Consider the following 23595-nt stretch of genomic DNA (forward strand, 5'->3'; position numbering starts at 1 on the left):
ACCTTATAATAAGTGTCGTTGTCTGACGAGGCCCGAGACTCTCTCACACCTCCATTGCTCTTGCAGGCATCCATTCGCTTGGTATCGGCTGTAAGATGTGGTACTCTCACACTGCCGCATATCAGCCTTCACTTTTCCCCTAACCTACTTTGGTTTGGCACATTACACCCTGTGCTGCCGCAAGTAGCTCTTGGCCACTCCTTTCTCGGCTGCTAATGGTGTTTTCGTGCTCACGAGTGACACACCATAATGCTCCTTACTGGTAGGATTTTTATCGATGCCTAATTCACTGAAAAGGTCAGTGTTGTGTATCAAGATCTGCACCAGAGTCGTCGTCTGGGGTTCTCTAAACCAAGCTCGTGTAGCTATTATTGCCTAAATAACACACGGCTTCTTATCTTGCTGCTTACTTTTCTAATATATTGCCAGTTCTTATAAATAACTACACATCAAGTATCCTGTGGCTTCATTTCGCATCGCATGTCGCATATTATGCATGCTTGCATTGACGTTTCGAAGCCCATGCATTCAGTAGCTGTAAAATTTTTTTTTTTACATTGGTATCCAAATGAAAGACAAAATTTGTCGAGACCAATCGCTCTTGTCGCGCGATGAGAGCAATGCCAAGTGACAATAGTGACAGAAATCGCTTTTGGTAGCTTTAGTCGCAAGTGTGAACCAGCGTTCATATGCTAACAAGAGAAGACATTAATATTATCAATAATAACAATAACACTAGTTTTATTATTAATCATTGTTTTGTATATGTGAGGGGGAGACAAATTTTCTGGGCCCCGGATGCAAGTTTACCGAGCAACGCCACTGCTCAGCTTCCATTGCCATCACTGCTGGAGAGAGAAAACTGACAAGCAAAGCCTCATCCCTGACTAATTTCAGTTTTAAGTTGTAGTGGTACTTTTGTGCTGTTCGACAAGCAATCACTTATTTGCGGTAAGATTGCTGCAGGCAAGTCCTCAGTCACGCTAAACACAGAAGAAATGAACTTGAAAGCATTGCACATCATAAGATCTGTTCCTAAAAGTACCAACTGAAGTACAATATTGTTTTTCGGCATGTGACAGCACACATCAAGGGCATATTGGGTGAACTGTCCAGCATCTGTTGAATGCATGGCATTATACCAGCTTGAACGTGCCTTAGAAGGGATAATTTTAAAAGCGGTAACTTGAGAGGGGCCACGAAAAAAAAAATGCTTAGCACCAGGGCTAAGTGCAACTAGTTAATATTTTCTCATTCACTACTTGAGGCCTGGATGTGGATTAAGGCTTGGTTCCTACAGCCGGTAACAACAACAACAAAAAAAACTTTTGTCCTGTGCGCAGCCCTACCTCCCACCGGGCTGCATGTCCTATTATCAGCTGGCTTAAGGTTTCAGACCAACAAAGTGATTAGCAGACAGATTATGGGAGTTACTACACCTTCGCAATGGTGAACATTACCTGCCTGCCTCACGACTCCGAACACACAATTATACCTTCGCACAGGTTAACTCCGTTGTACTGGGACAAAAACACAGCCCTGTGGTCTACGTAGAAGTGGTCTACGTTTGCAGTGGCTAGCTTGGTTACGATGGGAGTGGTCATGCGCCATCCCAGTGCCCTCGTCTGACCGGCGTTGCTGCCTCTCGCCACGGTACGTAGGCGGCGAAACGCCCAGCGGCCTCAACACGGCGCTCTAATAAAACACAGTGCAGAAGTTCGACGGGAACGCACTCATCACTGTCGTAAATCGAGGCGACAGAACTGATGCAGAGCGCCCGTCGTCGCCGTCGCAACGTACTACGCGAAAATTAGGCAGTCGCACACACTCAGCGTCCCGATCACACGCTGCACACCACCGTAAGTGCTCTCCAGAAGTTCTTCGAGAGCACCTTCGTCACAATCGTAAGCCGAACACCTATGCACCGCTGCAACGGCAGGCAAAAATCACGACGAGAAGAGCGCAGCGAAATGACCGCGCAACAGCTGCCATTTTTTTTTTTAACCATGACGTCACATCCGGCAAAAAAAAAAGTCGCTTTCTTTGTTTTTTGATGTCTAGTTGGCGCATGCGCAGTAGTGCTCGTCCACCGTTCCTGAACGTCAGGTCTGACGTCACACCCAGCGCAGCCGGAAACGCCATTTCTGTAAGTCGAATGGCGGACCATTGGCCCTCCATGCCATTGGCGGACTCTTTTTGCCTCTCTCTCTCTCGGTGCACCTTCTCCGCCTCCTCCGTCCTGTATCGCCTCTCTTGTCGTCTGCATCTGCCAGCGCCGAGCCGGCGGAAATCAGCTGATAGGCAGGTAGAAGGCCGTTTTGCAGCGCGTGACCGTGAACCTAAACGCGCGGTTACACTGTTACACGTCTTCAGTGTGGCCGCAGCAGGTTTGCGAAGCGGCTCGTTCTAACAATGCCGCAATGCTCGGTGCCAGGCTGCAAGTCGCGATCGGTACCCAAGGAATTGGGCGTCACTTTCCACCGGTTAGTGCATCATTCCGCTGACAAGTATTGCTGTACATTGGTGTGCATTCATCCTTTGTTTGCAATCGCCGCCGTTTATAGGTGCCCAAGCGATGGAGAACGCCGCAAACAGTGGGCGAACGCCATGCGGCTACCGGACTGGAAAGTGCCCAAGTTTGCGTTGCAGTTTCACTGGCAATCCCAGAGATGACTAGTCAATTAAACGGCCGTTTTATATATATAGGTAAGCAGTACTTCATGCAGATTTCACGCTAAAAAATTGTGGAATGTTTTTACCGTTGTTCGCGTGCCTTCGATAGAATTTTTTGCGAAGGAGGAGGAGGAGGAGCAGGAGGAGGAGGCAAAACATTTTATTGAGTAAAAAAAAATGAGAGGGTGGGTGGCGTCAATAAACTTTTTTTCGCCAAGTTTCAACTTGTCTCTGTGACAATAAATTCAAGGTGATATCAGTTGAAAACCTTCATACACTAACCTCGCAGTATGAAGCGTTGAAAATCGAAATCCAGAGCGAGACCACAAAAAGATCCAGATTCCAGATCCAGCACTCTTCCAGTCAACAGACGGACACCTACTAAGGTAATAGGACGATGGAATTATATCAACTGGGAATCTACCTTGTAACAGTTGCAAAAGCACTGCCGCGCATTGCCGGCCTAGCAAACTATATATTGCGGCGGCGATAACCAAAAAATTGAGTTGCGAATCGTTCGGTTGCAAGTCGCCTACGTACTGCACACGTGTATCACTTCCCGAAAATCTACCAGACGGGTGTCCGCGCGTACGACGGGACGGCGCGTTCACGATATCTGCACTTCAATAGGCGCGTCGTGATCGCGACCGGAGCAATAGCTTGACGCGGTACAAGGTGCACTTGCAAGTAGAAATTAAATGACATATTCCCATCGGCGCAGCTGTCGCAACTCGCAGCATCCTTTTCGAGTTCCGCAAGACCACAGCGCAGCAAAGCGAAGCAGCAACCTTCGCAATCGGACGACAAGGCAGGCGCTGCCTTTCCTCCATGACTGGCGAACGGCGGGCGGGCTGTTGCTAGGACGCCGTTGCTAACGCTACTTACAATGGCCGCCGAAAACACGTGACTTCCTCCACACTTTTGCCAATGCGCGGGGATAGCTGGGGGCCTCTCCTAAGCTTTTTTTTCCTCCATGCGAATACGAAGAAAACTCCGGCGTTGTTGGCGACGTTCCGGCCCGGGCTCAAAGGCCGGTGGTACGCCCCACCGCGACCTCTACTCGAACTCAACATGGGCGCCTGTCTACGTGAAACCATTCTTAGGAACCTAACACCGCATCATCTACGCTTCATTCTCGTCGTAAGTCTTCGTAGCGCAATAGGAGAAACGTCGTCTGCAAGCCGAAATGTCGTCTGTTCGGCGCAGAACTAGCGGTCGCCCGCCGCCACGCATCGATTCGGGCGAGTTTGTTTTCTCCGTTTACACCTTTCCCGGCACGACCTTCGAGCAACATTCGACGATCGCCGCCACCGTGAGTACGGTTTTCAGTTAAATTTATCTGTTTCGCCACCCGATGGTTGTGATCGCGCGTGAGGCACGACGTTTCAAGCATCGAGCGCGTTCGCGTAAGGCACAGCCGCAACCGAAACGTTCTCGCGCGGTCGGAACTGGCGGAGCGTCGTTCGTATAACGGTTTTGCTCCTTTAAAACCACTTTGCGCAAGCCTAATTTCAATTCTGAGGGGCGTAGAAGGTGAACCGAAATAACGGTGAGCGCCTAAAAATGGGCCCGCGGTGCGCGCGAACTCTACTTTCGTTTGCTTGCTCTAGGCCTACCAGGCGAGGTCGGAAACGTCCAGCTGATTCGCGCGTTTCTTTTCTTTGTTGTTTTCGTCGTTCGGCTACTTTTGTTGTTTGATATGTTTGCGGATGTATTTATCGCGGCATAAAAAGCGGGTGTGCTTAATGAGTTTTTTGGCATTTTACGAGTATAATTTATTTTATTTTGCGACGCTTCTGCTTTTTCACTTGTCGTTCAGCAACCACCAGAGGGCGCAGGGGCGAAATCGTCTGCTACTGTCGCGTAGTCGATCGTCTGCGCGCGTATGCAGCAATAGTTGAATGCCCATATAACGGCAACTTGGGGGCGAGGTTTACAAAGGGACCATTCGTTCGGGTTCATGGCACAATAATCGCGCTGCTCGTATGCCTTATTTGCATCTGAAGCCGTTTCGAAAACGCGCGAAACTTGCGAATTGAAAGGTCATCGACAGTTCGTTGACGAAATATGCGCCGCACGCGTTCGCAAGATTTCGATGCGTTATTTTTTTAAAGTTTAGGGAAAGCCGTGATAGACACCCCCGAAAAAGTGAATTTGGGCGTTAATCGATGTTGAAGTACGCGCATCTCTTATGATAGTGACAGCCAAGACAAATTACGCTTCTGCGTCAAAGCGGATCCTGTTTATCCCGTGCCTGTTTATGCCGTGCGACATCAGGGTTCGGCAGAGTGCATGCGTAGCCATCCAAGCAAAATATTACTTCTTTTCTTGACCGGGTTCTTTGAATGGAGTGCGATTAGTGTCAAAAACAGTGTTGTGGAAATCGATGTAGCGTGAGTATATTGTCTGGCGTCTCTAAGAGCCTTCCAAACCGACAAAGATGAAAAGAAAAATAAGCAGTAACTTCTCCACAGGGAATTGTTCGTTTCCTTCATCTTTTTATAAATGTGCTTTCACTGGGCGAGAGCTCAATTTTAGAGACGACTGTCGCGCCCCGAAAGCGCGAAATTTGGTCACGTATGCTGCATGTGGGCATTTGATTACGTTATAGAGAACTAACAATTTTGATTCACTTTATTAAATGTGAAAGCGTGTGTGAGCATAAGTATTTTTTTTTTATTCTCTACCAGTGAAATGTTGTCCACCTGTTAATTTTTTTGTGCAGTATCCACGGCGAGCCCGTGTGCGCGCAGCCAAGAGTAACGTACGTTGGCATGAATTGTCAACTGTAAAATAGTAATAATTAAGTAGCTTTAATTCTACAACATATATATTGCTACCATAGCAATGGAGTGATCATTATAGTGCTGCTAGAGTTGTTAGCAAATACATAACTAAGAGGCGCCAGTTATATAACTATTCGTTAAGTGCTAGCTGACAACTGTAGCTAGATAATTAGTTGCATTTATTTGTGAATGGTGAAACAGTTCCATCCGTGGTAATCAGAGGATGTCAGCATATAGGTCTTTTGTAATCATTATAATGCACAGGATGTCGTGTGACATTGATTGAAATTGCCAAAAAGCTAACACATTTCATGCAAGCAAACATGAAACCACCCCTCACTGAGTGTCCACATTATACCACTAAATTAAGATCTCATGCATATAAAAAATAGAGGTTTTACCACGCGACATCGTTTAAGATCTCGCATGATTATCCCTCTAGTTTTTTTTTGACAAAGATTGATTAGCCCTCTAATGACAAAGATTGGAAACTGAATACGAAAATTCTTCAGAATATTGAAAAATTTGGGAGAGAATGCACATTACATGCTTAATGCATATTTTAAGCTAAAGAAATAAGAAGCTATGCATTTGTTTTTTTATGAATATGTGTGGGCTTATAAATGCAAATTTTCTTTCTTTATAGATCTCTTGATCTCAAAAACTGCACTTGATACTGCAAGCCACCCAACTTAGATGGTAACGCAACGGAATAATGTGTGACAAATATCCTTGGTTGCAGACTAGTCATGGACCTGGGCTACAAACACGGTTCAGTGGAGCCAAGCTTGCTGACAAAGATAAAGCAAGAGCCAGTGTCACCCCCTGGTTCTGACATTGAAGAAGAAGAATGTAAGAGCTTCTGGTTTTTTTATACGTAGTTAGCTACATGGTGACCTGAAATGCTTTTGAGCCAGTGTTATTGAAGATCTATATAATTCTTTACTTCGTAACGTGCAATCGAGTTATGCTATGGACCACAGGGAAAGAAGAGTTGGTTAACTGCATGTCTTATGAGGGCCAGGGGAAGTACTCGCAAAGGCAGTTGCGTTGAATATGTTTTTAGCACTCAACACCTGAGCTCAATATAGTCAGCGGTTAATTTTAGAGCAGGAAAATTGGGCATCTGCATATACAGTGGAATCTCGTTAAACCAAATATACCCGCATAAGCCGTAGTTTCTTCTTATAGAATAGTTAAGCCAAATCCCCGAATCGATTTCTCTTTAACCTAATGAATTCAGATAAACCGTAGTGCTGGTTAGTACGTACTTTCTTCACGTCTCTGTCAGGTACAGTTTAAAAAGGTTTCACCGTAATATAACGAATGCTTGTGGATATTAAGAGTGGCTATATATATACAAAACAAATTGAATAATTTCGAAGATGCGTGGTTCTAGATTAATTTAGAACATGTTTTTTTTTTTTTTTCTCAATCCACGTGTGTTTCACGCAAATAATTTCACTACAGCTTGAGCACAAGGTGCTGAATACTTAAGATTTAATGATGTTGCTCATTTGAAAGGAGCCTATAGGCTGCTATTCAGTAGACTGATAGCATCTCTGCCGATGTGTAGCATAGCATTCTTATTTCTCCCTTTCTGGCTAAGCTGAAAGGTTAAATTATGAATTTCTTGTCTAAATACATCTGCATAAAAATATACATATATATCCGCAATTTCTTCACGGATTCAGGTAGGGCATTTCTGGCTTTTTTGCAAAGCTCCAGTGCTGTATCCAAAAAGCTTAGCCACTTTGAGCTGTAATCCCACGCTGCGAATTGAATCAAATAGCAAGTGCTCTCCCCAAATTGGTCTAAGCTCCGACTATTCGCAAATCTCTATGGGAGCTTTCTTTAGTACCACACTCCGAGGTTACTAATTGTTAGAATTTTTTGCATTCATGGTCTCGCACTGCAAGTACTCTAATTGACACCGACTAAATAAATTATAGTAATAGTTGCTTTCGGGAAACTTTGTTTTGTAACTCTTTTTTTGTTGTTGTTCGTGAAAGCTGCTTGCACAGCAGAAACGTGATACAATGAGACACACAAAGACTGAAAAATAACCTGTCAAAATCGTAAATGTTGGCTTGAAGGCACATTGAATATATCTGTGTAATGTTCAGCATGTAGGTTGCGTTTTGTATCTCCATGATGATTTTATGTGTTTATTTTTTAATCTGTGTAAGATAAATGCTTTAAGGGGTTTCCTGTTTTAGCACTGTTGGCTGTGACGATACAGTCACCACTCCACATGGGAGCAATTTGTCATTTAAAGCAAGTATATTGTGTAGAAGTTGTGACTGAACAACACAGGATTAGAAATAGCCATCAAGTAGAATAAGATTGAAGCTGAGAAGACTGGTTTAATGAAAATATGCCCTGCAAATACATGCATATGTCACTGCAGTAGGCCATAGAGCAGCCGCAAGGGCTAATTGGTGTGTGGACTTCTTTTGAACTGTAGAAATGAACCAGGGCTCTAGGTATATAGCAGCTCTGCTACATGGCGTAAAAAGTAAAAGATTATGTTGGTCGGATTGTGCAATCCAAGCATGAATTTGTTTGACAAATTCACTCCCTTTAATCGAAATTTCTCCTCACAGTCCCTTAAAACGAATCTTCAGCTGTAAACGTCTTGACCAAAGTAGCACAAGGGGTGCCTGGCTAAATTTGTGATAAAACTTTGTGAGAAGCATTGTTTATTTAAAAAAAGAATAATGTCGTAACCACTTTACCACGATTTGTTCTCCACCACCTCTAGATGTCACCCCAGATGTGTACAGAAGTTCCTACCCTGCCTATGTCACCATCAAGGTAAACGCGCCACACCTTACTAGTTTTGTACTCCAGATGTTAAATATCTAGGCTTGACACACAAAAAAAAGTTCAGATTTGGGTCTAATGTCACGCTTTGAGTTACAATGTCCGAAGGAATAATTCGCTTCAGCAGGCATCATCTTGATGTGTGCAAAGTTTCGTTTATTGCAGCTTTTTGTAGAACAAATAACGCTATCAGAGCTGAAATTTGAATCTGCGACCTGTTTCAACCACTCATAAATGAGTACCGCACAGCACGCTTTGGCGTAATCGCCACATTAGAGGTTTAATTGCTGGTACATGTGTTAGATGAAGGCACTGTGCTTGCCTAAATGCAGTACCCAGCTGGAAAGAACCACTGAAGTTCCAGTTGAACCTGCCGTAAACATTACTGGACCAATTGGCCCCAATAGGAAATTCATTTGATTCCAATTTGTCCAATGGTGTTTTCCGGCTGGGTAGGAACGTTTACTTTTAGCACTGAATTTGTGCGAAACCACCTTAAAACTGTGAAGAACTATCGCTGTTGGAAAACACCACACAACAAGATGTTGAGCTCAAATGTGCACATTCGGAGTTAGCTTTACCATGGCTGAAGTGTTTCAGCAGGCAGCGCTATTGCAATTAGGCGCATCATTTGAACAATCCAACACTCTGTACTGTTTTAATTAACACTGAATGTGCAATGTACAGTTTTGCATTTCTTTGCATGCGTTACTCTTATTATTGACGGCATTTTATTTTTCATTAATCGCACACTTCAATTGATTCACACACACATACTGCTTCCTTTGAACTCGAATAAAGGCCCCAAGCAAAACGTGAGCTATGAAGCCTGCCATAGTGGAGAGATTGTTTCGAGGGTTTCTTGCACGATGGAAATGCAGTCCGCCCCACCAATTGTGCATTCGTTGAACTCACTCGTTTTGGAAGATGGCACCACTGACGAGGTTGTGTAAGCAGGGAGCTGACACTCCTCTCGCTAACGAATAAAAAAAGCGTGCAAAACTGTGTAGCTTCACACACAAGTCCACAAAGGTCGCTGGAACTTTTACATAAACAAAAAAAAAACTGGTAGGAAACAGAAAGAGGACGAACATCAATCATTTGCATCTCCATTACGCTCAGTACTTCAGAATTCAAAGAGGTGTGGAGGGGGTTGTTTAAAAGCAAAAGAGGATTGCAAGTTAAGAAACATATGGTGATGAAGTTTCTGGGAGAGGAGTTATAGAAGCAATTTCAGTAAAACAGCTTTGGCATTGACACAGTCTTTTGTACACTCTAAAAAGGAGAAATTGTTTGCCTCCCATTTTTTTATTAATAGAAGGAAGAGCCCATATCTTCACCCGACGCATCACCAAAGAGCTTGAGAGATGAAGATAGTCACCATTCGCCACTTGGAAGTTGGACTGTCAAGACAGGCGGCTCGTCGCTTTCACAAGGTATATGTAACAAACGTTTACATTACTTACCATATTTTCGCGCGTATAGCCCGCACCAAAAATGCGAAAATTTCAGGGCTGAAATAGAGGTGCGGATTATATGCGAAGGTATTTTCTTTGGTGCAGCTTCACCGCGATGCGCGTTGGGCCGTGATGCCCCTGTGATGCGCGCATCATAAAGCAATGCTTTCAAACAGGCTGCCTCTGAGTTAGCCAGAATGAAATAAACAAAAGAAAGAAAGAAGAAATTGCGACCGAGTTTGTGCCTTACCTGCACACGTGCCCGCGAATCTTGCTGTTGCTGCTCCTTCCATGCATGCCATTGTCAAGGTGATGTGCTGTCTCTTCGGGCGGGTGACAGGCGAAGCAGTTGCTTTCAATCAGCTTATTTGGGGATGCTGCTTTACAATGCACGCGGAAGCGCCGTCACGTGGTATTTTTCATATTTTGCGGGTTTTCTTTATCAGTCAGAATAAATGAGTACGCAATTAGTTCGTTGCTGAAAATATTGCAGTTAGATGCCCCTCTCGTGGGTACCTACAAGTGCCTCATCGACTCTTTAGTGATTAGGACAGTACTTTTAGAGTTAGATAATTAATTACAATTAATTATTGAAGTCTCATTAACGATAAAAATGCTGCCCGCTTCTCCACAGTACTGCAAACATTACGCACTAGGTTTTCTTCGAGTCACACCATTGCTCTTTTTTTTAAATCTTGGTGCATGATAGCTGGGACACCCTGCATACATACATACATACATATATACATACATATGTATATATATTTTTTTTATGTAAAGACACTAAGTGTACGAGTCTATAAAGCATAAATCTGTGGCTATAAGTCTATAAAGCGTAGACCATGTTGTTAGTCTTTCCGGTCAATTTATGCACATTTTTAACATGAAAAGAGCATTCAAAAGTGTGTTTCCTCGCACAACATCTTCCCCACTGACTTGCTAACATGAGCTGCGCATGCATAGTAAACAAGGCCAAACTTAGTGGAGCGTATTATGCTTGGGGTAAACGTTATTCCCACATTTCGTGCTTGTTGCATTAATACTGTCCGCACCATGCTGGAGAACGAGCCAAACAAGGAGCCGTGTGTATAGGTTGTCTATCAGCAGCAGCAGTCTGTCTGTGCTTAAGACTTAGGCCTTTCCTATGTCCCTTCAGCCAACCTTATTGCAGCACCCTAGTCCATTCATTGCCTCTTAATTTCTTATTTTATCCCTGCATCAAATGAACTGTCCACCTCTACTTCTAGTCCCATCTATGATAGTCCACTAATTACCCGCCGCGGCGGATCAGTGGCTAAGGAACTGTGTGCTGAGCCCAAGGACGCAAGTTCGATTCCTGGCCATGGCAGAAAAACGTCGGTTTGAAATTTCGGCGCACGTTAAAGATCCTCGGGTGGTCAAAATTAACCCGAAGCCCTCCAGTACGGTGCACCTCATCACCTGTGTAGCGTTGGCACGTTAAACCCCATAATCAATCAGTCAATTAATCGATCAATCAATCAATCAATCAATCAATCAATCGTTAGTCCACTGTTTGTGAGTTCTTCTCATTGCGTGTCCAGCCCAAGTCCACTTGGACAGCACTTTGACGTGACTTTGTGCAGCTGGATGCGTTCATCTGCGCACAAAATATTGCGAATTCATGACCACACCTAAAAACGCAGGATGTGGCGTCGGCGGAACTGGCGGCAACTTTGACCGGGAAGATGGGGAAGCTGAAGGGAGGTCTGGAGTGCCGCTCCAGGTGTGCCTGGAAGTTGGCGAGGTGAGATTTCTTTCATCATGAATTGTGACGACGCCCACACAGCTCCGAATGAAGGTTCGTTCCTACATACGTACACTTGTAAGTCGTGAGACATTGTCATTCGTTGTCGCAACCTGCCCTTTACGTTTGTGAGGAACGACTTCCCTTCTTTGTCAGCTGTAGTGGCATGACCCGTTTTTTTATGTGAGGGAGGAACAAAACGGAGAGGTCACTCTTAGTCTCATGAGACAGTGGCGGATGGAGTGGACAGCTTAGTGGGAAAATATGCTGCTGTTTATCTGGAGGAAGGGGGCAATGGTGGTCCTCTCATCGAGATGATGACAGAACATCAGGCAAAATGATGATCAGTTAAGAGGGGTGCGGGCGTGTCGCCTGATTATCATGCTAGTATATTGGCTCCCATAAACTTGTCTTTCCTTCAAGACAGCTGTGTCGTCTTTGGCTAAGTGACATCATTCATTAAGTAAATTTTCTAACATCACGAGCAGCTGACATAACTGGATTATGTTATCAAACGGAATTTATTTAACTCGGGGTGAATTAGAATTTACCCTGAATTGTTTTGTCCCGTTATTTTGTTACAGTAGACTCTCAATAATTCAAAGTTGCTTTTAATCGGATTTTCCAGTTAAATGAGAGGTGAAGTGCTGGTCGGTCCGGGCAATTTTGCCTGCAATCCATTTAAAGGAATTGCTCGATAATTGGTAGCTAAAACCCGTTATATTGGTTAATTGGAAGTTATTTAGAATAAAACGCGGAAAGGTGACTACTGTCGTTTCTTGATAAAATTCGACATTTGCAAGCACAAAAAACGCGTGCGACGGAGGGGAACAGTGTAAAAATTTGATGAGACAAGATGAAGAGACAAAAAACAAGATGCTGACTTCATGTTTGTCTTTGTCGTGATGCAACATGTTTTGGCTTCACCATAATACAATGCCTTTGTCATGATACAGTGTGTTTGTTGTCGCCTTCGTTTCTTGTCTTGTCATGTCTTTCGCTGTTTCTCTCCTTCAGTGGAGCCACATATGTGTGAGAATAATTTAGGTGCCATCCCAAGGGGATGTCGAGACAACTTTCTTTTTGAAAAGCATTTTTCTATCTTGGTTTATATATTTTAAAAGCACCAAGTAGCTGCAACTTAATCTATGGAGCTCCACATAAAAGTAAGGGCATTGTTTCCTTTATCACGTAATATTTGTGAGAAATGCAACTCCAAATATGCAACAACATTTCTGATGGTAAATGCTGCATGCTTTTTTTTTTATAAATTTAATTTCTCATCTCCAGCTGAAAAAAAAAAGAAAAAAAAAGAATTGCATGCACCTGCAGTTCCCTTTATCTCAATAAATAAAACATACAAGTGTGTAAAAGTTTCCAGAGAGTCTTTGTCAAACTATCAAAATACTTTTCCTTTGCTAGCCACATTTTAAAAAATGTTTGTGTTTGCATGCAGAAGGGGTTAGCATTTTTACAGTGCAGTTACACCAGTACTTGGTTCAGAGAAAAGATTACAGGAAATGTTCATGGTGCTAGCTACTCGTGTAGCAGTTGGACTTAATTTGCCTATAGACCTGTTAGCACAGTAAATTTTCTGGGTTTCCTGCACAGTCTTATGGGTGTCATTTAAATACCTCGCCATAAAATTCACTCCAAGCATAAGCTCTCAAGGGTGACGCTGAACTGCGCTTGCAGGCTGCCGAACCATGGAACAGGAACCTGTCGAGCATGGGCGGAAGCCCCAAGACATTTGGTGAGAAAATTTGTTTACTCCGTTGAAGTGACCATTGCATGCATACGCATAATTTTACTTTGGTTCGTTCAAATTTCTCGATTAATTTTACCGTGTTTAGGGGCCCTGTTAGGTTATGATTGAAAAACCAAGTATTTTTGTTTCGCCATAATACAGTTTCCTAATTCCACCAACTTTCACAATTCCGCAATGATAGGTTCCACGAGTTGCCCATTTTTTCACTTTCCGAGCTCTCTATGCATATGTGTGTGCTCTTATATGTCCTGAATGAACTTGGTATGTGCATATCACAACATGCTATCATAATTATTGTACTAGTATACAGGAACATTGTCTTCTAGATGTGCACAAATATTTTTAAACTCATAATTCATGACCAGCACCTGCTACATTATTTTGCAGTGCATCTTTACAGTTTAAAGTGTTCGAATCTCCAAACTCTGCGATTCACAACAACTACAACAGTAATAATAATAATACAAATAATAGAAACCTGCTCTCCCGCAAGGCGTGAACGCCTCTTTGGCTTCAATGCTTAGCAAGTGACCATGTGTTGGTTTTCTCGCGCAAACTCTGCAGCATGTGGGTTTGCGAAAACTCAGTGCTGTGAGGGAATTCAAGATTATTTGTTCACCTTTTGCGATGTGTGTGTATTCTGTTGTATCCACAATTTACATGCTGATGTGCTTCAGGCCGCTTTAGAATTGGACATCAATGCTGCTCAGTTGCTTTCTTTCTTATTTTTCTTCTCTTCTTTTATAAAGGCAGGTACAGCTTCGCGTGGAATTCAAGTGAAGAATTCGTGCAGATTAGATTGGATTGGAATCTGATAGGCAAGCTTGGGAGTTGGACTCCAATTTAAATTGTATTTTCACGTGTCACTTAAAGTCCGCACAGAATATATACTTTTAACAAACGGCCACACTTGCAATAGTGGTGTTTCAGGCTGTAAGGCTAGAAGAAAAAGCACTCATGATTACTATACGCCCTAATCATTAGGGTGTATTTCGCACAAATTTCGCATTAGTAATGCGAATTTGTGTGCAGCACGAACTGCAGTCTTCTCAGTCACGGCTCATAACTGCTGTGTCTCAGGAAGTGATCGCGTGATCAGTGAACGCACCGCGGCGTGCGCTACGAGCTCTGCCGTTATCTCGCAGCGCGGTGCCGCCACAGAGCATGTTGTTTCAAATTGTGTTTGAACGTCCCGCACAAATGTCACGTGGTTCAGATGAGCCACGAACGAACGGAGGGGGTCTAGCGAAAGTGTGAGGGGGAGGCACTGAGAGATGATGCCATAGTGGTGTGTACTGCCGTTCCCCTCACACGTTTGCCAGACACTCCAACGAGCATCTCATGCGGGCTCAGACTACTGCCCTCCCCCTCACACTTTCCTCCACTGTTTTATTTCTGTCTTCACTCACTTGGTTACAACGCCGCCGCAGCCGCCACCAAACCACAGTAACAGCCGCCAAAGTGCTGCGTACTAAAAAAGAATCGGCTAACTGTTAGCAAAACTCGAGCAGCATTATGGTTACCAACATTTCTATTAGATACGCATGTTCTCAGACTGACGCCTAGAAGAAAGAAAAGTCTGATGACGCCTCAGCACTTTTTACGGGTTGTGAATTTCAAACTATGGGAAGTGCCTGGGATGCCTTGGTCAGCCTCACATTGTAGAAAGGATTTGCTATCTTGCCACCTGTGACGCTTTGCTTTGCAATCCATCTTCACACTTTTGAACGGCCTCAATCTGTCTCCTATGCATCCCGCCACTGCTCATCTTTGCCTTCGTGTAATAAGAGAGTTGGTGATGACGGTGTATTTCACTGCTTGTCTGTTTGCTAATTCGGATGCATTCCTCCATTTTCTTTACCCGCGGTGCAATGGTGTTGACAGCCACTTCACTAGTGCTCAGCTTAAGCTTGTGCTTTGGAACGCCCTGTGCTATGGAACACTTGCAAAGGAGGCGGTTTTCTGTTGCGGACAGCGACTCAATTGCCAGCTTTTTTACTCTGTAGGCCATTTTAAGGCCTTTGCCTTTAAAAATCAGCCACTAGCGAAAATCGGCCACATTTAGGTTGCCAGCATTTTAAAGAGAAGCTGTGCAAAAGTGGGTCTGTGTAGGCAGAAAACTCCTTGTTCAAAGGCCTGATAAGCACGCGTGAAAAAAGCATGTTGGAGGGAAGTTAGAAGTAAGTGGAGAGAGTGTGGCTGGGTTTATCTTATTTGCAGCAGAGCAGGCTACTGTGTGAAGCACCGATCAATTGATAGCGGCGGGCAGGGGCAGCGTCAACATGGCAATGGCCAACAGCGGCTGCACATTACTTCGAAATGGGTAGGCCACGCGTGGTGCATACTTACGAGAAGCAGGCAGCTTGGGATCAGCGACAGTGCGAGCATGAACAGAAACAAAGAGTGAATACCACTAGCATGCAACGTATAATGAAATAATGAGCCATTTAAAGGGTAACGCGCATGCAAACGTCGGCCCGGCCGCACGTTACAGCTTCATTAGTTAACCATCTGTACAGAGTGCATGGGGGTGCATTCTGGGGGCAAAGCACCTTAGGGAGTCCAGCTGTCTTCGTCTCATGTTGTCGTCATCGTTTGTTGTTTTCTTATGTGGTCACGGTACTAAAACACCAGGACACTCGTTTTCCAAAGCCTTGTGCTAGAACGTCACGCATACTAAAAGATCACATCGGGATACTCTTATTCCAGTGCCTCGTGCTAGAACGTTTCATCTCTGTGGGCAAAAATGGGTACTAAAAGAAACACCACGACACTTGTTTTTCGTTCGCGCTTCCTTGCTTGCTTCAATTTCGCTCCGTACTCGCTTTAACTGTAAAATTTTCAGTTCTCCGTTTCAAATTTCACTTCTCCGTCTTCATAATTGGTGTGTCACGCATATCAGCACGCACCGTGTGGCAAGAGGGAGACTTACAATCTTTGAATACACATATACTCTGCATGCTTCGCCCCTCCCCAGGTTTCACGTTAGTGGAGACGGCTTGGTTTTTTTTTTTAATTAGTTATGCAAGTTCTCAAAACGATACCATGCACACTACATTTATACGTGGGTTGTTGCTGATCAGAGAACTCACCCGACACAGTGGACAGAAACAACAATGGCAACGGCATCAGCACAAGCAGCACCGGAAACCGGAAGGGGGAGGAAGTTGCGGCGGAGAAGGCGGCAGCGGCGCAATCGCCGGCGGCGCCCGTCCACCGCGGTGGCCGCCGGGTGCCACTGCAGTGCCCGCTGTGCCCGTACACCACGCGGAGTGCAACCACCATGACTGAGCACATGCCGGTGCACACCGGCGAGCGACCGCACCAGTGTCCGACGTGCGGCAAGAGCTTCTCCCGGAAGAAGTACTTCCAGGTGCACCTACGACTGCACGAAAAGGTGAGAGATAGAGAGCGGGAAATTCAAAAGTGGGCAGGCCATATCTTTCTACCAGAGCTCCTCAATATACGCCACTTGCGAAACTCCGCTTTAGAAACTAGGCTAATTGAGCACCCCTGCTTCGTTGAAGGTTAGGGGCTACTGTATTGGTGCGGCATCTAGCGAATGAAAGCTGAACTTTACTAAACATTCACTTAGTTCAGCAGCTGACCGTTTTTTCGGACTCCGAAAAATTGGACTAGGTGGATATTTTAGACTTTACTGAGGAATCGCCAGTTGTCCCATAGTAATGACTCACGGATTTTTCAGAGTGCTCTTTTATTCTGGCTATTTTTCGTTTCCCTGCAGGTCCAAAAAATCGGTCGGCTACTGTAACACAATCTAACAGAATAAAGCTTGCTTCTCAAATTGGGGAGGCGTTAAATTGGGTGATGTTTACTGATGCTTTCGCGGTTTTTCTTTTATGACTTGCAGCAGTGGCCGCAAGCACTTTAGTAATACTTCCAACTTTCTGTCGACATATGGCAGGCTAGTCAGCTTTCCCAGCTCAGCGGGGCCAACCACGGACTGGTTTTCGAGTTTTCTAACTGGCGTATATTGGGAAACTCTGCTTTCTGGAGTGATATTTCTTATTTGTTTTTTGTTTGAAAGTTTAAAAGTGTATTTATTTTCACAAAAGGTGGTCACAAAAGCACATGAGGGTCCCATAGTCAAGACGTCACGAGGACCCTTGATTAATTGTTACACAGAAAAAACTACCGTGAATGCAGCTAAGGTAAGGTTGCACATTTTATGGACACATATGCGGTAAGCGCACTCTTATAGGAATGTAGTTACAATATAGAAATACTGAATTAGAACCTTCGCTATAAATTATTATTAGAAATCTTATCAAAATAATTAGAATCAATTGGGTTAGATTCAGTTTGAGCGATGAAAATGAAACATTGTTCGAAAGGCCCTGAAGACAAAAGGCAAGTTTTGTTTATTAAAAAGATTGCCTTGTCCTGATAACAGTGTCGTGAATTTTATCGCAAATTTCAAAAGGAATAATGGAGATATTGAGGAAAATGGGTGAAGCAGTGGCCACTTTTGGGTGAAGGAAAGTGGCGTCAGCCACTTTTACGTGACTTCTCCATGACGTCACAAAGTCTCGTTTGTGCGATTGGCGGCCGCCAATGTAAGCCACCGCCAAGAAATGGGACTTAGCGACTATAGTGGGGCCTCTCGTCCCACCATCTGATTGTATCCCCTGAATGCTGACATCCAGCTAACACACTGGTAACTATGCTTCAGTGCTGGCCCATAATGCATCACTTCTATCTATGTTACGTCACTCTAGCACGAAATTTCGAATTCTTTCAATATTTCTTGCATTTTTTTTTTCGGTTAAAGAAGCATCTCTTGTGGCTAGAATGGAGCTGAGTGAGTTACGAAAAACTAGTTCTTTCAAATCAAACAAAACTGTATTTTGCCATGGCCTGTTTCGGAAGGCTGCAAAGGATCTGCTCTCTCCCCCCCCACCTCACCTCCCCAATTTCCAACGTTTGCATTCGTTAACCCGTAGTGCTCCTGCGTGCACTGCCTAATATTTTCCTGATTTCTTTCTCTTTTTTTCTTCACTGCGTATACTTGCACCATATAAATGCTTATTTATAGGGCCCATTCTCGCAGTGTATGTAACATGTACGAGTCAGATAGAGCAAAAGCTTGGGCTTGTAGGTAATTCATATTTGACTGCGTACAGTGCACAGTGCGAAAGAAAATAAACAGGAGAGGGCCTTGCCGTGAAAAAGGAAGGAACATTTCTAGCAAGAAATCATAATTTCCAGCTTCATTTCTGACTAGATTTATAGATTCTAGCTGGAATCGATGGCTTCAAACTAGATAAATTCTTTTTCTAGCTAGAGACGATTATTTTCAGCTTGCAGATATTTTTTTTTCTTCCAGCTGGACTGACAAACGCTAGCTAGAAGTAATAGCTGCCAGCTGGAATAAAATCTCAATCCAGCTAGAAATGAGCTAGAAACGGAATTTCTAGCTAGAAATTCTGCCTATTTCTGTCTAGAAGAAATTTCTGGTTCAGTAATTCAGCTTTAATTGAATAAATGCCGTACTCTGCACAGTGCAAAGAATGCATCACTGCGAGTATTTTGAATGTGATGCAAGTCCTTTCCAGGAATACTGAGCTTCAAATATGAGGCGGGCTAGGACTTTGAGACTACGGATTTTGGGATATTGGGAAAAAACCTCACCTTATATTAGAATGAATGCGGTGACAGCCGGCTGCAGTGATGATCCCAGGAACTACTTCTGTTGTTGTTGTTAAGTTGTACCTGTGTCGAAGGTGTCCAAATTTTTGCCCTCAAGTTCCGGAATTTCCATTTGAACAAATAAAATCACAATTCAAATGTTGTTGAGTTTTCGTGTCGCTCTCGAACCAGCAGGGGCCACAGCAGTCAAGGGATGGTGGCGCCCCCTGCCGGGTGACCGGTGGCAGCTCGGACCGAGGAGGCGAGGGTAGCGGCGGCCGGAAGGTGTGCCCGGAGTGCCACAAGAGCTACATGTATGCGGGCAACCTGCGCACCCACATGCGCACCCACACGGGCGAGCGCCCCTACATGTGCGATGTCTGCGGACTCCGCTTCACCTGCTCCAGCTACCTGCAGGTGGGGGCCTGGAAAATTAATCCCTTGGGGCACTTGAGTCCGCTTACGCGCTTTCAGGGCAAAGGCATTGGGGTGCTTCTTTGGCGGATACTTACCGAAGACTCCTTCAACGCTACGTCCTGTTCGAATCCCTTTCATTTCTTCACCTCTTGGCGCACGTCACTTTGAGAGGCAGGCTGCTGACACTCCCCCCACAATCACAGCTTCTTCAGAACCAGAATCAGAGTTACCCATGGCTGGAGTGTACATGTGATATTAGTGATTAATGATTAGTGATTAGTGTGCACATGCGATGTGCACGTGCGCACAATGTGATGCTAGTTTTGTTCCCTCGCCGGCAACGTGCTTCTGTAGCCCGGTGATAACAGCTCCCGCTATGCGGACCTGGGGTTACTTCCCTTATGACCTCACATTTGTTTTTACTTACTTTTTACACCAGTAGTTTTTTCCTGTACCGGGCTAGTACAACGCCGGTCTTTTGCACAGACAGTGGGGCACCTTTCGCCTTAAGGGGGGACACTGGCCTTAAAACAGCTTCCTTTGTCAAGTAAACTCTGTGAAACTTGTAATCTCGATGCTTTGTTGCCACTGATTTCAAATGTGCCATTATTTTTTCAGTTGGTCAGTTATTTCTCAAGATAATTGGAGATAATTAGCCATTTTTGCTCAAACAATAGACAAAACATTGATGGTCACAAAACTGTAATTTTTTACATTTTCCAGTGCTATGAACCCTGGTGAATGCAATAATCGAAGCATTTTTTTGGTGCACAGCTTGGAACTAATTTTACAGCTCATAAAACTTTGGTGTTTGAAATGGGCGCTCAAAATGGGTCCTTGCCACTGGTGGCACCAAAGTTTAATGAGCTGTAAAATTAGTTCCAAGCTGTGCATCACAAAACCGATTCTTCTATTGCACCCACCAGGGTACCTAGTGTTGGAAAATGTAAAGATCACAGTTTTGTGACCACCACTGTTTTGTCTATTGTTTGAGCAAAAATGGCTAATTATCTCTAATTATCTTGGGAACTAACTGACCAACTGAAAAAATAATGGCACATTTGAAATTAGTGGAAACAAAGCATCGAGGCTGACAAGTTTCACAGAATTTTCTTGAAAATTAGAATAAGTTGCTTTAATACCAGTGACCCCCCTTAAAAAAGAAAGGGGCCCTTTTGCTGCTGCAGGTTGTCTCTTCTGTTATTGTCAACGAGGCCATTGAGTGTGAGCAAGTGAGGCTGTGTGAATTAATTAAGGGAGATCAAAATGAAACAACACAAAACCACATCCACTGTACAGCTTTTTAAAAAACTACTCAGTGGTACGTCTCGAAACATCCCAGTTTGGAGAGAGTTACTAACTGTAGCTGAGGGTTAAAACCTTGGATTGCTTGGAGCAGACTTTAGAATGGTCGTTCAACCAGCTATGTTGTAACCACTTGAGCTGACCATCTGCAGAGAAAGATTTATTGCCAAGCAACTCAAAGTTGGGTGTTTTTAGTACCAACATTTCACAACGAACGTTTGCGAAGACCTCTTGAAGGCATAAGCATTTGTGCGTAAAACAGTTGTAATAAGTGATCGTAGTATTCTCCGCTTTAAAGTTCTTTAATTTCAACCAAAAGTAAACCAGTAGTCATTGTTTTCATTGCTTATATTAAAAATATTGTAGGTCATAACTTTCACCATTACCCATAATTTCACCTTTTATCTGCGGCAAGGTTCACATTACAGTGCATGAAACCACATGTGAGCATTAGTGTAAACAACAAGCGTTCAAGTCGAGGAACAAAACGCAGTTGATGATTTGCACTCGCACAGATCCCGTCTCACCTGTGATTCCTGAAGCACAGTCGTGGGTTTGAGGCATCATACGGCCGGGTCATACCTCAAGGCTCATGATAGTGCAGCGCATTCTGAATTCTCATTTCCGATACTAATGCAGCTCCCGTGGAAGTATGGCTGCCCTCTTCAATTACCTGGTGGGATGACTGGCTTGTAAAGGGGAGGGCACAGGGGTCTACATTGTGGATAACAACAGGGACACTGCTCGGGTCTAAGCACCTGACCACCATGCGTCCCAGTCCCCAGTCGCACTTCACACACGTCTCATCTCCTTCTTCACAGGATTGCTCCCACCATAGGGCTGCTGTTAGCCTTCAACTGACCAGCGCCTTGCATGTGCCTGTGTTACCGTGCGCTTGGCACGGTAGTCCAGTTTGAATAACCTCACTGCCTGGTTCCGTAATCTGAATGTGCTCTACCTTTTCGCAGGGGCGATCAAAACTTCCAACACTACACTACCTGATGAAAAGGAAGGACCATATTCGTCTAATTTGAGCGTACTGTATCTTACCAGAGGCAGTTGCAGAATTCTCTCTTCAGAATGGTTTCTCTGAAGCTGTTTGATATCTTGAGTGGAGCTATTATAGGCTAACTCCCCTGCTTCTTCCATAGCACGAGAAAAGCCACTCGCTACTCCTCACTTTCAAACACCGTCTCCCTTCAGCCACCTGTTCGCCTGTGGCACTTCTCATTTTGACGCAGGATGGCCTCTAATGCCCCGAAAAAGTGTATTCCCAGCAATGCACTTGTGTTTAGAAGTGAAGCCGAGCAGATCTGCGTAAGCTTGGTCTTTGTAAACTGGCTTTTTTTACATTGTGTGTCACACAGTGAAGCCCAATTATAGTCCCGCAGAAAGCTTCCTCGACACGGTGGCATTGTTTGAGCGGGAGTTTGAGGCCAACCATTAGCCCGCGAACAGCTCCACTAATCACCCACCGTCACAGAGTGAAAAGGCTTGTGATTCGTTTTTCCTCATGTAATGGGAGTGTCTCTCACACCCTCCCATGGTTTCCTCAGACCCACCCCCACATGACTCACCCCAGCCCCATAACTACCGTACTGCAAATCATAGGCCCTCAGTCGTCAACGCCTTCAGGAATCCTGTCCTGCAGGTTTTCTCACAGCGTTAAAACGTCTCCCTAGAAAAGGAGAACTTGTAGCAAAGAAGATCTATGCAAACTCAGCATGTACTCCTAATATTATATTTTTAAATGAACCCATCCCCGTACAACATGATTGATTGATTGGGGGGTTTAGTGTGCCAACGCAACGCTGGCGATGAGGCGCACTGTAATGGAGGGCTCTGGATTAATTTTGACCACCTGGGGGTCTTTAACGTGCGCCGAAATCGCGTACACACGGGCATTTTTGCTTTCCGCCTCCATCAGAAAAGCGGCCACGGTGGCTAGGAATCGAACCCACGTCCTCGTGCTCAGCAGCACAATGCTTTAGCCACTGAGCCACCGCAGCGGGTTTTTGTACAACATGTACTCTGTAATGCACCTTATGTGAGGAATTAGTTCTCTCCAATCTTCACAATCACTATCTTATCTGGACGTGCACTACCTTTTTACAGGGACGATCGAAAATTCCAACACTACACTCTATTCCACCTGATGAAAGGGAAGGACCATATTCGTCTAATTTGAGCTGGCTGTTTTCAATCAGACGCAATTGTAGAATTCTCTCTTCAGAATGGTTTCTATGAATACCTTGATCTACTCAGCCCTGAATGTATCAGTGAGTCTGTGACAAGCGCCGAACTTGCCTTCCAATGTGGCAAAAAGAAGCACGGGTGTGTCTTTGAAAACTTTTAGTTTCCAACCACTTCCCAGCTGCCACTCTCCCCCGTCCCCTTGAGGGTCTTAAGAACACCTTCAAAAACAGCCGTCGATTCAGTTCCTCACCCCGATTGCCTCGTCACAATCGCATACCTGCCAGGTTTGCAGGGAGATCTGACTGGTGGTGGGGAAAAGGGGGGGGGGGTGTTGTAGCAACAACAGAATACGTAACTTTACACACATTTTTTTATTTACTTGCAACTTAGCAGGGAATGGACTCTTTCTTCGTCCAAACTACCAACAAGCTACACCACTTAAATGTTCGACGTGGCTGATGCCGCCCTTTTCAGAAAGTCCTGGAAATAGTACTGCCAAGTGCAATACAAAACAGCAGGAACTGAACTGTTTTGTTGTTTCGTCTAAATGGCCGTCCAGAACGGCCATGCTCATGCGTAAATGGAAGCGGTGGCGGCACTGCATTTATATGAACAGTAAACTAAAAATGTGACGAACAGGTTTACCATCTGCGCATGGCCGACTACGATTTTTAAGCACTTCACCACTTCACTGGTACAATGCCAATTGGTGTCGGGTTGGATTGTCAGGTATACCTCCGAAACCTTGTGGCC

General features: G+C 44.5%; 1 protein-coding gene across 2 annotated transcripts in view; it reads left to right on the top strand.

Moving 5' to 3' along the window:
* The first annotated feature begins 2933 nt into the window (after positions 1 to 2933).
* Positions 2934 to 23595, top strand: part of LOC144162346 (uncharacterized) — a 28569-nt gene continuing 7907 nt past the window's right edge. The window contains exons 1-8 of one of the 2 annotated variants that reach the window (XM_077692840.1): positions 2934 to 3985; positions 6202 to 6311; positions 8224 to 8276; positions 9604 to 9721; positions 11407 to 11507; positions 13203 to 13260; positions 16377 to 16672; positions 19117 to 19341. In XM_077692840.1, coding sequence (XP_077548966.1) covers positions 6209 to 6311; positions 8224 to 8276; positions 9604 to 9721; positions 11407 to 11507; positions 13203 to 13260; positions 16377 to 16672; positions 19117 to 19341 — 954 coding nt within the window. In that variant the 5' untranslated portion in view covers positions 2934 to 3985; positions 6202 to 6208. The remainder of the gene's footprint in view (positions 3986 to 6201; positions 6312 to 8223; positions 8277 to 9603; positions 9722 to 11406; positions 11508 to 13202; positions 13261 to 16376; positions 16673 to 19116; positions 19342 to 23595) is intronic. The other variant, XM_077692841.1, reaches the window with a different exon arrangement.

The sequence above is a fragment of the Haemaphysalis longicornis genome, unplaced genomic scaffold, assembly GCF_048455015.1.
Source record: "Haemaphysalis longicornis isolate Haplotype H1 unplaced genomic scaffold, Haemaphysalis longicornis Haplotype H1 scaffold_12, whole genome shotgun sequence".
In the NCBI taxonomy this organism is placed as follows: Eukaryota; Metazoa; Arthropoda; class Arachnida; order Ixodida; family Ixodidae; genus Haemaphysalis; species Haemaphysalis longicornis.